Source organism: Neophocaena asiaeorientalis, unplaced genomic scaffold, assembly GCF_003031525.2.
Source record: "Neophocaena asiaeorientalis asiaeorientalis breed wild unplaced genomic scaffold, Neophocaena_asiaeorientalis_V1.1 scaffold319, whole genome shotgun sequence".
In the NCBI taxonomy this organism is placed as follows: Eukaryota; Metazoa; Chordata; class Mammalia; order Artiodactyla; family Phocoenidae; genus Neophocaena; species Neophocaena asiaeorientalis.
The window spans coordinates 982,387-995,293 of record NW_020174103.1 but is presented as its reverse complement, the minus strand read 5'-3'; the positions used below and the strand labels follow the sequence as shown (position 1 = coordinate 995,293).

Here is a 12,907-nt window from a genome sequence, read left to right as displayed (position 1 = left end):
GAAGAGAGGAGGGGCGAGATATGGGTAAGGGATTAATAGATGCAAAATACTCTGTGTAAAGTAGACAAGCAACAAGGATATATTGTACAGCACTGGAAATATAGCTGTTATTTTGTAATAACTTTAAAGAGAGTATAAACTGTAAAAATATTGAATCACTATGCTGTACACTTGAAACTAATATAATATTGTAAATCAACTATATTTCAATAAAAATAAATACATAGATGAGAGGGAAAAAGACATGAATATATAATTCTCAAAACCAAAAAGATGTAAAATGGCTCTTGAATGTATGAAGATGTTCAACTTCACTCATAATTATAAGACAAATTGAAACCATGCTAAGATACAATAACCCACCCATTAGGTTGGCAAAAGTTCAAAAGCTTGATAGTACAGTCTGCTTGGCAAGGCTGTGAGTAAACAGGCATTTTCATACATTGCTGGAAGCAAAGCAAAATAGTACAACCCTTACAGGGATATGTGACAATAATTGTGCCAGGCAGAATTGAAAGTGGCCACCACCTCCTGGTGCTCCAGCCTTTTCATAAACCCCTACCTTTGAGTGTGCCCAGGACCTATGACTTGCTTCTAATCAACAGACATCACTCCTGTAATGATGCTACATTATGAAAAGCTCCACTTAGAGCCTGCTTGCTCTGGGGAATTTCCTTGCTGGTTTGATGAAGTAAGTAGCCATTGGTGGCAATGAAACAAATTCTGCCAACAAAGTGAGTGAATGTGGACGAAGATACTTCTGCAGTCAAGCCTCTAGATCAGAACACAGCCCAGCAGACCTCCCAATTAGCACCTTATAAGACCCTACACAGGGGCTTCCCTGGTGGTGCAGTGGTTGAGAGTCTGCCCGCCAATGCAGGGGACACGGGTTCGTGCCCCGGTCCGGAAAGATCCCACATGCCGCGGAGCGGCTGAGCTCGTGAGCCATGGCCGCTGAGCCTGCACGTCCAGAGCCTGGTCTCCGCAATGGGAGAGGCCACAACAGTGAGAGGCCCACGTACAGCAAAAAAAAAAAAAAGACCCTACACAGAGAACTCAGTAAAGCCATGTCCAGACTTCTGACCCCAGAAATTATGAAATAATCAATACGTGTTTCAAGCAGTTAAAAAATAATTCACTCTGCCTAAATTATAATGCCAAACCATAGTGGTACAAATTAAAAAATAACATTATTTGAAAATAGTGTATCCTGAAACAAATCGTACGAGTAAAGAACCGTTAAAACTCCCATTCTTTGGTGGCAGCAGACTAGCTAACTTTTCTGGATCTCTCCTTCTGTTTCTAGAGCTGTGCAAGGCACTTTCACAAAGGCTCTTATTTTAATGGTCACACATCTTCCACCAGATTTTGAGGATTGCAATGGCCACAAACTAAATTAGTCCCCATTCTTTTATTTTTTTCTGGGTGAGTACCAAAGACCACCACATGAAAGGAAATACACAAGCAATGCAAGTTTCACATCTGTTTTGGGTTAAATTTCCTTTTTAAAAATAACTGGTTTCTTGTGGAATAGATCATCTTTGACATTAGCTGCAGAGACTGGATTGAGGAATAATGTTAGCATGACACTTTCTCAATTATCTTATATCAAGAAGGAATTAATAATAGAATAGCAAAATGATAAATTAGAGGTAAGGACATGCTATATGCCTTTTTCTGCACCAGCCAAACATATTGGTTTATACCAAGATCTCCAGGTCATAAAAGCAATCAAGTGATCTGATTAAGTTCTGGTGACAGTATTGAATTTCATATACTAGTTGTGTATCACACTGGATAATTGTATGGAAAATGACTAAGCAGAAATCATCCTTTCATATCCCAATGAAACATTATTAAAAGAATGAAGAAAGAAAAAAAAAAGAATGAAGAGAACATTCCTACGTAAAGATTACTGGCCATCATCTTGTCGTAATTACACCGCATAATCATCCAACAGCATATGCGATAGCCCTACCTGCAAATGTTTTTCCCATTTCCTTTATCTTCTCAAAATCGAGTATTTAAGAATAAATCATCCATTCCTCCTTCCTTGATGTGCTCCAATGGTTGTAAAGCAGGGAACATATAGTCTTACATATATTCGTATATTGTGTTCAGCACTATTCTAAGTATTCTGGGTGATTAAACAAAAAACAAACAAAAAAACCTCATATAGGATGTGTTTCTTGCCTTTAAAGAGTGTGCAAGCCAGGAAAACAGTTCCTACATAGAGACACCTGCTGAACAATGATCTAAACTACAGATTTGCTTAAGTATGACGGTCACATATGACAGTACCTGGAGGTGAGAGAAGTTAAGCGACCTAATGACTTACAACTCTGCCATCGTTCTCAAATCATCAGAATTAGCTGTTCACATAAATTTCTGGGCCCTGCCATGCAGAGTTTCTGACTCAGTAGGTCTGCAGCAAGGCCTGAAAGTTTGCATTTTGAAGTTCCCAAGTGAGGCGAAGCTGATCTGGCTGGGTTGGGGACCATCCTTGAGAACCACTGACACGGGTGATTCCACCTGATGTTATCAAATTGGTACTGCTGTTCACCACTTACAAAATCAATACTCATAAAATGTTGGTAGAGAGGAAAGTTGTCTTTAATCAGAATGCCAGCAATCTGGGGAGATGATGGACTCAGTGTCCTCCCAAAAACCACCTCCGAAGATTCTGCTCAGCCATGAGAGCTTTTAAAGGGAAACAGGAAGTAATCTCAGTTAATCATTGGGCTAGGGGGTCAGAGTGGTTGCCATCCCCCACTGTATGCCAGCTTGAGTGCATACTTGTCAACTCCTCGTGATCTTTCTTTAGATCCTATCTCGTTCACACAGTTTGCAAGATTACTGATTGGGAAGCTAGGGAAAAGTTCTGGTCATCTGGTAATTACTTATTCTTCATTTCTACTTCTTTGATCTACGGAAAGAACCAACAAGTTAGGCAAAGTATTATGTGATCAAAAGATTTGAAAGGTGTGCTAGGGCCAGAGATGAGTAGAGCACAGGGGTGCCTGGTGTAAGTTTAGTGTCAGACAAAGGGGTGCCCCCTGCAGAAAGCTCTTTCCTGCAAAGAGTTTTTTCCTGCCCAAAGCTGCTTACACTGACTACTGCTGTGAGTGTCGAGTTCAGGATTGTTATTGTATAATTTCCCTCTGGCATTAGGACCTGCCATAGCCCTTTTCTCTAATCGTTTAGGCTTTTTAACTTGTGGCTTTTGTGGATCTAACATCCATCTCTGTTTCTATGATATTTTCATAAGATTTTCTGTAGAACCGTTGGGTAGGCAGGACCTCCCTGCCCTCTAGTTTGGTTAATTTACAGGAAAACATTATCCTTTTCCCCTTCTATCCTCAACTGTCATCTAGTGTTTGTAAATAAAATTGGAACAGATGAAATATTTCGCTTTAGCTGGTATTTCCCTGTGCTAATAAATTGCAAGGATTCATAAAAGTGGGGGAAGCAGTGTTTATATAATGTGATAAGGCTGGATTTTTTTCCCTAAGGGCTGATTGTGTTAGCCAAGTATTATTGGTCCTTCCCTCTGTGGTTCATTTTGTACAATTTGGGGAGTTCATTAGAATATGAAACTATAGAAAATGGTGTTGGCATATGCTTCAGCACATGTATTCTGAGACCTTTTCCCCCTTAAACTTATTTTGACTCAGGTATTTGAGTTATTTACAAGAAAAATATTTTCGTTTTTGTTTTACTTTCTCTCTTGCTCTCATGTAGGATGAAATGTTCTCTCTGGTACAATGCCAAGTGTGGCACAATTGTTTGCAGAGAACTTTGCTTGTTAAGATGTAATACTTTGCTGGGCAGACACACAGTATCAAGGCTCTTGATGACTGATAGGTTTCAAAAAGTCTAAATGTTTGAGGGTGTGTGTGTGGTGTGTGTCTGTGTCTATTTCAAGGGACTCTCCCCAACCGCTGTTTATTTTCGTCCAGGCACTTTAATAGCTGTATTGATCTGTGGATATTATACATTTTAGGATTAGATTCATCTAGTACTTATTGTTTTAGTAGGCATAGTGTCAGATACGTTTTTACATGCTAGCAATTGATTCATTTGGGAAAAACTTATAGAGTTCCAGAAAGTGGGTGTAAAATAAGGTGCGTAAATAATTCGAGCAGAGTAATTTAAAGATATGTAACTGAAAACTATTGTAATTTGAACAGCTACTTAAAATACACATTATAGATGTTTATTTTAAATAGATACTGGATTAAAGTGCTAAATAATTTCAAGTAATAACCTATAAATAGCTGCATTCTTAATGAAAGTTTTCTTCTGATTTTAAAATGCAACTCTTGAGAGGCAAGGTCACATTATGTCTGACAGGTGAAAAATTTTAAAGTAAAAATAAAAATAGATATAAAAAAGACTGATATAAATGTGATATAAGTCACATTTACTTTGAAGGGAAGAATAATCCTATTCTCATAAGAAGTATACAAGTACCCCAGTTATTTTATAACAACTCAATTATCTGCTGTCATGTATAGATTTGATATTTATATAGTCACCTTATGAATTTCAGAATGAGTTATCTGATGTCAGGAAAAGTTGATATCAATAATCCAGACAACAAGGACCTACTGTATAGCACAGGGAACTATATTCAATATCTTGTAATAAACTATAATGGAAAAGAACCTGAAAAAAATATACATAAAACTGAATATATATGTATAACTGAATCACTTTGCTGTACACCTGAAACTAACACAGCATTGTAAATCAACTATACTTCAATTTTTTTAAAGGAAAGGAAAGGAAAAAAAATAATGCAGAAGTAATTTTTGGTTTTGTCTATATTTAACATGCTTTAGTATGTAATGTCACATATTATTATTTTAGTGAGCATATGTGCAAACGGAATTCTCTATTTCTTTTTATCATTAAAAGGGAGAAGCAGGACCTCCAGGTGCTCCAGGGCAGGATGGATCACGGGGTGAGCCTGTGAGTACCTTCTCGATTCAGTTCTAAAGGATGACGTCCTTCTCCTGTCATGAAATCCTTTGACTATTTAAGTTCTCCTCCCAGATGCCCTATGCTTGTTCAGCGACTTCCAGACTAGGATTGTAGAAGCTCTTTGTGGAATACTGTAACATATTAAAATATTCAATCCTCTTTTACAAACTGAGAAGAGTTTTGCTAGCAGGAAATTTATGTGATGAGTCTAAATCACCAAGTTCTAAAAAAAGACAAGCACGGTGCTGAAACAAGGAATTATGGCGGTGAGATAGTGGAGGTTATTTAGATACAATCTCTCCTCCTAAACCAGCAGATAGAAAACTGGGAGTTACTGAGTGAGACTTTATCCCCTCTCCCGCCCCACCCCATCAGCTCAGAGAAGGCAAGAAAAGATCCCTTATTCCTTTTTCTCTGACTCCTCTGTCTTTCCTGCTGAATGGTGGAGAGGAAGCCAGGTTTGCTGTGCCAGGAGATGTATTCTGTTAGGAAAGTAATCAGTAGATTATGTGTCTAAAGTTTGCCCATGTTATCTGTATATAATTCTTCTGGGCTGTACTCTCTTCCAACTAAGAACATATAGCATTATGTTATTCTGTTATTTTGACAATTAATGAAAACTTGGTTGTTAGTAATATATCTCATGAAGATTGATCTTTACCATTTATGAAAAAGCTTTGAAAACAGGAAAAAAGAAAAAGAAAGTTTATATATTTGGTGATGCAAAGAAATGAAGACTCTTGGGTTGGGTGTGGATGCTGGTTTTAAGTATTTGTAATGAATGTTTTGGCCCCACTAAAAAGGATATGTTTACTTTATTTGTTCTATAATGTGGCAGCCAAGAAAATTAGTGGTGCTTAAGTTGGAAGGACGGACACTCTTAGAAAAAATGTTTTAAAGCTAATTAAACACAGCTTATAGTAGCCAGATGGTAATTCATTCCTGCATGCAGATTGGTAAATATGAATACTAACTCTTAGAATTAAAATTGAGGACAAAGGATGTATTTCATTGGGAAATGATTACATTGCTTTAAATCACAATTACATGTACATGCCTGTGCTTTGAAATTTAAAGGTTGCTATCGATCAATCCAAGAGTAATTTAGTCCTTAGGGTAATTTACATTCTAAGTGACAAATGATACCCAGTTGACTTCAATCCAGGTGATAAACTCAGTTCTAACACTTGCTGGATTTATTAGAATTTGTTTCAACTGTGTATCACTGTGTTTAAGGATTATAACCTTTTAGTCATTCATTCAATAAGCATTTACTGTCTGCTTTGTGCCAGACATTATATTAATTGAGGAGAAAATGAAGATGAATTTGTCAGGGTCCTGCCCTCAGGAGTCAGATGTGCCAATAGATGCAAATATCGTATAAATGTTATAGAGGGAGGTGCGGGAGGCTTGCAAAGTTGTAGGAGATGTATATGATGCTAAATGAGTTTTGGTACATCATTGAAAAGGATGCATTCTTCTTGTTTAATAACCATTTATTGAGATATGATTCACATACTACTGTATAAAATTTACCTATTCAAAAAGTATAAGGATACATTCTTAAACAAGATGTTCTCTTAACCAAATTGTGGAGTATAAATAGGAGTTGTCTTCTTGTTTGCCCCCTAAGGCAGAAACCTGTAACATGTTCCAAAATATAGAAATGAAAGAAATCGTGATACTTTGGGAAAACTGAAATTACGTCAAATTGCTTAGGATTAGATGGAGGGGGTGGGGTAGAAATACTAGATGAGGTTGCAGGGGTAGGGAGAGGCCAAATCAAGAAAGGCCTTGTATGTCTGTGCTATTTGGACTTAAATCTGAGAGTAATCGGAGGCATTCAAAGGTTCTAAGTAGGGAAGCGAGGTGTTCAGATTTAGAAAGTTTTAGGTCACTTGACAGCAGAAAAGAGAATGGGTAAAGGGGGGCAGATGTGGAGGGCAGAGCCCAGCAGCAGGCCAGCTGAGCCCTGCCACCTCCACCTCCAGCTAAGCCAAGAATATTCAGAGTTGGGAGAGGGAGAGTGGGACTGATCTGAAATGAACTAAAAAAGCATCAGCAGAGCTCAGGGATCGATTGGATGTGGGTAACATGAAAAAAGATGACTCTCAAAGTCTTGCTGTGTGGATGGAGGCACAGGAAGACCAAGCGATAAACAAGAAATAGAGCAAGAGGAATTAATTTCGTCTGGGGAGGTGATCCTATGATATTTTCACGTGGGACAATAGCAAAGGCATTCAAATACGAGGCCTATACTTTATGTAATGAATCTATGTAAAAAGCCTCTGAGTCCTACTGATACATATCAAACTCTTTGTAGCACATGTGTTGATCGAAAATATTTGGACTTAAAGCAAGTAGATAAGCAGGTTTACATGACAATTTTGTTAAATGTGAGACTCCTCAATCACTAATATTTTCTGATTCTTCAGTTTGTTAAACTGTCATATATTTTGCAAAACTTCTTTTGTCCACTTGATATTTTTCTACATCTTTGCATTATTCTATTTAGTAACTTTAGCCCATATGTCTTCTCTGTACTATTATTCATCATATTGCAAAATTGGAACAACTTAAATGTCTGATACTTAATGTATTAGGCATGTAAACTGTCATGTAAAAATATAATACTCTATGAATATGTATGCATAAGGAAGGATCTACATGGCAAACATGTGGTTTAATCATGTTTTGGTTACTTTGCTTATTTCCAGCCATATTGCTTTTTGATGTCTGTTATGTTCCATTTTTTGCTTGTCTGTGTTTTATTTTCTCCTGTGAGCATGCTATTGTTTTTGTAATACATTATTTAAAAATTAAGGCATGGCTTTTGAGTGTTGGGCAGTGTTTCTTTGTTTTTCAAACATATTAAGCTTGTCAGACTGCATTTCCATTTTTGTGCCAAGGAATGGAGAACCATCAGATTGCTTCAAGGAATGCTCAGTTGTTGGAAATGTGTCTTCGTAACTTGCAAAACCATTCTGATTTTACCTTGTGCAGTTAGGTGGATGGGGAGACAGGGCAATACGGGAGCAGCAGCACACCAAATTTACTCATAGTTGAAAAACAATAACTGCACACATTCAGTTTTGATCAAATCCGCTTATCGACCAAATTATCACATTGAACAGCTACTTGGCTTTGGCCAGTGGTTGTTGACCAAGTTACCTGAACTGTCATCATTTCCCCTGATGTTCATCATAGCTGTTCTATGCTGGTCCAAGCCCAATGACGTCCTGTGTTTAGTGTAGCATTTCTTCTTAGGTGTCTGATCCATCAGATCCCTAGTTTTCTTTTTTTTGTGTGGTACGCGGGCCTCTCACTGTTGTGGCCTCCCCCGTTGCGGAGCACAGGCTCTGGACACGCAGGCTCAGTGGCCATGGCTCACGGGCCCAGCTGCTCTGCGGCATGTGGGATCTTCCCGGACCAGGGCACGAACCCGTGTCCCCTGCATCCACAGGCAGACTCTCAACCACTGCGCCACCAGGGAAGCCCAATCCCTAGTTTTCTGATCACCAGCCCGCCCACTGTGCACAGGGCATGATGACTCATGGTGAAGACTTGTAGGCAGGATTTGTGTTCTACTTTTGGAGCTGAGATCCCTGGAGCCCCATGAAGAGAGAAAGGATGCCACATTTCCTGGACTTACAGAGGTGAGCACATCTTTCTTAGTTAAGGATGCCTTAAGTCATTTTATTTTGGACACTTTTGCTGTATCATTTTTCCAGGGATGCAGATGTGGGGATCACTGTACTGTATTTGAGGACATTGGCTCATAGAGGCTTTTGTTTCCTTCTGCTCATGCCTTTCAAATTCTTTCAAATTCTTTAGAAAGGCATGCCTTTCTAAACCATAGCTTACGCTTGTCTTTTTGGTGTGTGTCAACTACTGAGGCAGTTCAAGTCGTCATTTAGTTAAGAGACAAGTAGATCTTTTGTTTAATCACCTTTTCTATGGTGCAATTATGTGATATGCCATGTTATGCATAGAGGTCAAAGGTATAAAATCCTTGGGGGAAATGAATGTTGACTTGCTGTGGTGGTTTCCCACGTGGAATAATCCACTTTGTTATACTAGCTTTGTGGAGGTGTCTTTATTTACCCACTTCACTGTATTTTTTTATTTCGATTGAGGAGAAAGGTAGGAGGAAGAAGCCCCACTAGTTGTGATGCTGTTCTTATTTGATTTGCAATTGTATGGCAAGCTTTTTAAAGTTGGTACATGTTTGTAAGATTTTTTTCCCCACTCCTCTTTCAGGAACCAGGAGGGGCACATCCTCCGTATGTGTTGAGTAAAAGAATCTTAACCTGATATCTGCCATTAGGAATTTCATATGGCACTTAGTGTGAAGGCAGCCCACATTTAACAACTAAGAAAATTTGGAAAATTCAATTGTATTTATTATTGTAATAATGCTAGTTCCAGGGTTATGTTTTAAAACCTGATTGAGAATAACTCTTAGAATGCATTTTGAATTAAACAATGTAAATGTCCAGTTTATCTACAGGAGTGACTACATTTGTAAGCAATATCTACAACTTTTTGGTCTCCCAAAGCATGGCATTTGGCATTGTCATGACTGCAAAAATATTATATGTTTTTCTTTAACCTTACTAAGCAACTGTTGGCCCATTATCTGTACAAATTAATCAAGTCCCACTAGGTTTACTTATGGATCTGTTTCTTTTCTACCATGAATGATTTTGTTGATATAGTAAAAACAGACCACCATCAAATGACTTTAAAAAGCAACGTCATGGATTTTAAATTTAGAAGCTCAGTGCCTATGGTACTGATCATTGTTTTACTGTTGCTCTGAAGAAATCTTTTTAATTGTGATCATTGTAAAACCATTAATAAGCATTAAAAGAATACTTATATGAATCTTCTTTATTCATTTCTTTGTAATTTGAAAGAGGCTTTATTGAACCTTGAAATGACAAGAGGAATTAATTCAATCGAACGTATAAAACGATGCATGATTAATTCTCAGAACAGGTGACATATCCTCTGAGTCAACAGAATGTTATTGCTGCTTCCAGGGGCTCTGTATTCCCGTTGGCATGGGGGTTGATGATGCCCATCTCTGTTTTGAAGAGTGAGTGAGAGGAAAATTGGTACAAGATATTGAGTCTAGATTTCAAGCTTTTAGGACTTCGACTTTAAAATTATGTTCTGTAGTCATATGGGGGCCGGGGGTGGTTTTGCACACTTTCATTAAAAACCTTTGGTATAAGGTCCTTATACGATATTCTTGAATTAGTCCAAATACGTTCTCCATTTTCAAAACATGAAAATACAGAATTAACAAAACAGTGTTGTTCAAGACAAGGCATATTTTATTTTAATACTCGGTTCATGATCCATATAGATGGCTATGTTAGCAGATGAAATTAGAAAGTTTTGCACTCAGTCTACTTTCATGAGTGTGGAAATCATGTTTTTTTATATGATTTGATTAATGTACCCTTTGGTAACTAGATTGTTTCATTCTAAAGATCTCTTTCTTGGTTTTTATGTTTAAAAAATATTTTCAAAATGCTTCAGTGTGTACCACACTGAACACTACACAAATGTTTGATGCCTTTGATGCACTACACTACCAGAAAATCACTGATGTTCTAGGTGTGTTTAAGTGACGTAAAAACACAGATGGGGAATTTCTGGGAAAGAGCACTTGAAAATTTTTGCTTATATCAAAATACATTTTTATTTCTGAGAATCAGGGAAGCATCTAATAATTAGGTAACTGCCAATAGTTCTAGATACTTAGATATCTATAAAATGACTTTTGTAACTTTGAATACTGAACTGAAGTGTTCCATTTTTTGAAGTAGAAATAGTTAAGTCATAGTTAGGTGTGTTACTCGGTTTTAATTTTGCTTCTTTAAAAGATTATGGCTTTGAAATGCTTTTGGCAAAGATACACACTTTGGGGGTTGTAGAAAAACAAACAAACATGGTATGTTTTAAAAAAAGATTATATTAATCATGAGTAGACTAGTATTTATGAATACATTCCAGAAGTCCTGTAGTACTCTAATGGTTCACAATGAATTTAATCCAATGGAAATTATCAACACGAGATATTAGAATATAAATTTCTTTTAGTAAGTAATTAGAACATAGGCACTAGACTTTTTCAATGAAAATATTTCTTGCAAATGAAATGTAAAGAGTAATTTGATGAACTAAAATTAAACCAGGGGAAAGGAGTTGAATGATGATTTATTTGTTCTAAGAACTACGAATAATTTCTTTGTTGTGATAGAATTTTCTTCCTTTCTGCTGTCTACATAAGAAGAAGGCACTTACTTGGTGGATTTAGGTGAAATGTGAAGAACTTCTGAAAAATGTATCTCAAAAAGGGACTGAAACTGCCAGTAGAGAGCTTTAAAATTGTTGCAGATTCTTATTGAGACGTTTAGTCAGGTGCTAATATTTGCTGAACAATCACAGAATGTACAACATTGTACCAGGTAGTTTTGGATGGGACATTTATTCTCCAGTTAGGGAAGTAGAAAATTCACTCAAGAAACATACTGTACAGAGGTGTAAGACTCTTAAAAGCCATTAAAGACAAGTGAAGTTAAGGGCTTCCTGGTGGCACAGTGGTTGGGAGTCCACCTGCCGATGCAGGGGACACGGGTTCGTGCCCCGGTCCGGGAAGATCCCACATGCCACGGAGCGGCTGGGCCCGTAAGCCATGGCCGCTGAGGGTGCGCGTCTGGAGCCTGTACTCCGCAATGGGAGAGACCACAACAGTGAGAGGCCCACGTACCGCAAAAAAAAAAAAAAAAAGACAAGTGAAGTTAATCATGAAAGGCAGACTATTAAAATTTTTGATGAAGGTTTAAAGACTGGTAGGAAAATGAACTGTAGTAGTTTTTAACCAGAGGCATATGTAAATTATAAGAAAATTCAATTGGTAGAAAATTATAAATCAAACAAGAAAACACCTTGATAACTATCCTAGCTTAGCCCTCAACACAAATAATTTTCAAGAGAGTCTTAAAAAAAATACAGAGCACTGTGATTCAGAGAACTTTAGCCAGAATCACCAGAGGTGGCTATTAAAATTCAGTTTCCTGGGCCCATCCCCATCCTAATGATTCAGAATCAGGGACTGAATCACAGGAAACTGCATTTTTTTTTGTTTTTTGTTTTTTTAACATCTTTATTGCCGTATAATTGCTTTACAATGGTGTGTTAGTTTCTGCTTTAAAACAAAGTGAATCAGTTATACGTATACATATGTTCCCATATCTCTTCCCTCTTGCGTCTCCCTCCCTCCCACCCTCCATTACAATGTTGAATAATAGTGGTGAGAATAGGCAACCTTGTCTTGTTCCTGATCTTAGTGTAAATGGTTTCAGTTTTTCACCATTGAGGACGATGTTGGCTGTGGGTATATCGTATATAGCCTTTATTATGTTGAAGAAAGTTCCCTCTATGCCTACTTTCTGGAGGGCTTTTATCATAAATGGGTGTTGAATTTTGTTGAATGCTTTCTCTGCATCTATTGAGATGATCATATGGATTTTTCTCCTTCAATTTGTTAATATGGGGTATCAGATTGATTGATTTGCGTATATTGAATAACCCTTGCATTGCTGGGATAAACCCCACTTGATCACAGTGTATGATCCTTTTAATATGCTGTTAGATTCTGTTTGCTAGTATTTTGTTGAGTGTTGTTTATTTGAGATGTTTCTTGTTTCTTAAGGTAGGATTGTATTACTATAAACTTCTTAGAACTGCTTTTGGTGCATCCCATAGGTTTGGGGTTGTCATGTTTTCATTGTCATTTGTTTCTAGGTTTGTTTTTGTTTTTTTTTTTAAAGAAGATGTTGGGGGTAGGAGTTTGTTAATTAATTAATTTATTTTTGCTGTGTTGGGTCTTTGTTTCTGTGCGAGG

The 12,907-nt window shown here is 37.4% G+C and overlaps 1 protein-coding gene across 1 annotated transcript in view; it reads left to right on the top strand.

Moving 5' to 3' along the window:
* The window catches only part of COL21A1 (collagen type XXI alpha 1 chain), a 122,524-nt gene that overhangs the window by 73,550 nt on the left and 36,067 nt on the right, over nt 1–12,907 (top strand). Inside the window, exon 16 of the mRNA XM_024754688.1 lies at nt 4,921–4,974. Within this exon, the coding sequence (XP_024610456.1) occupies nt 4,921–4,974 (54 nt within the window). The remainder of the gene's footprint in view (nt 1–4,920; nt 4,975–12,907) is intronic.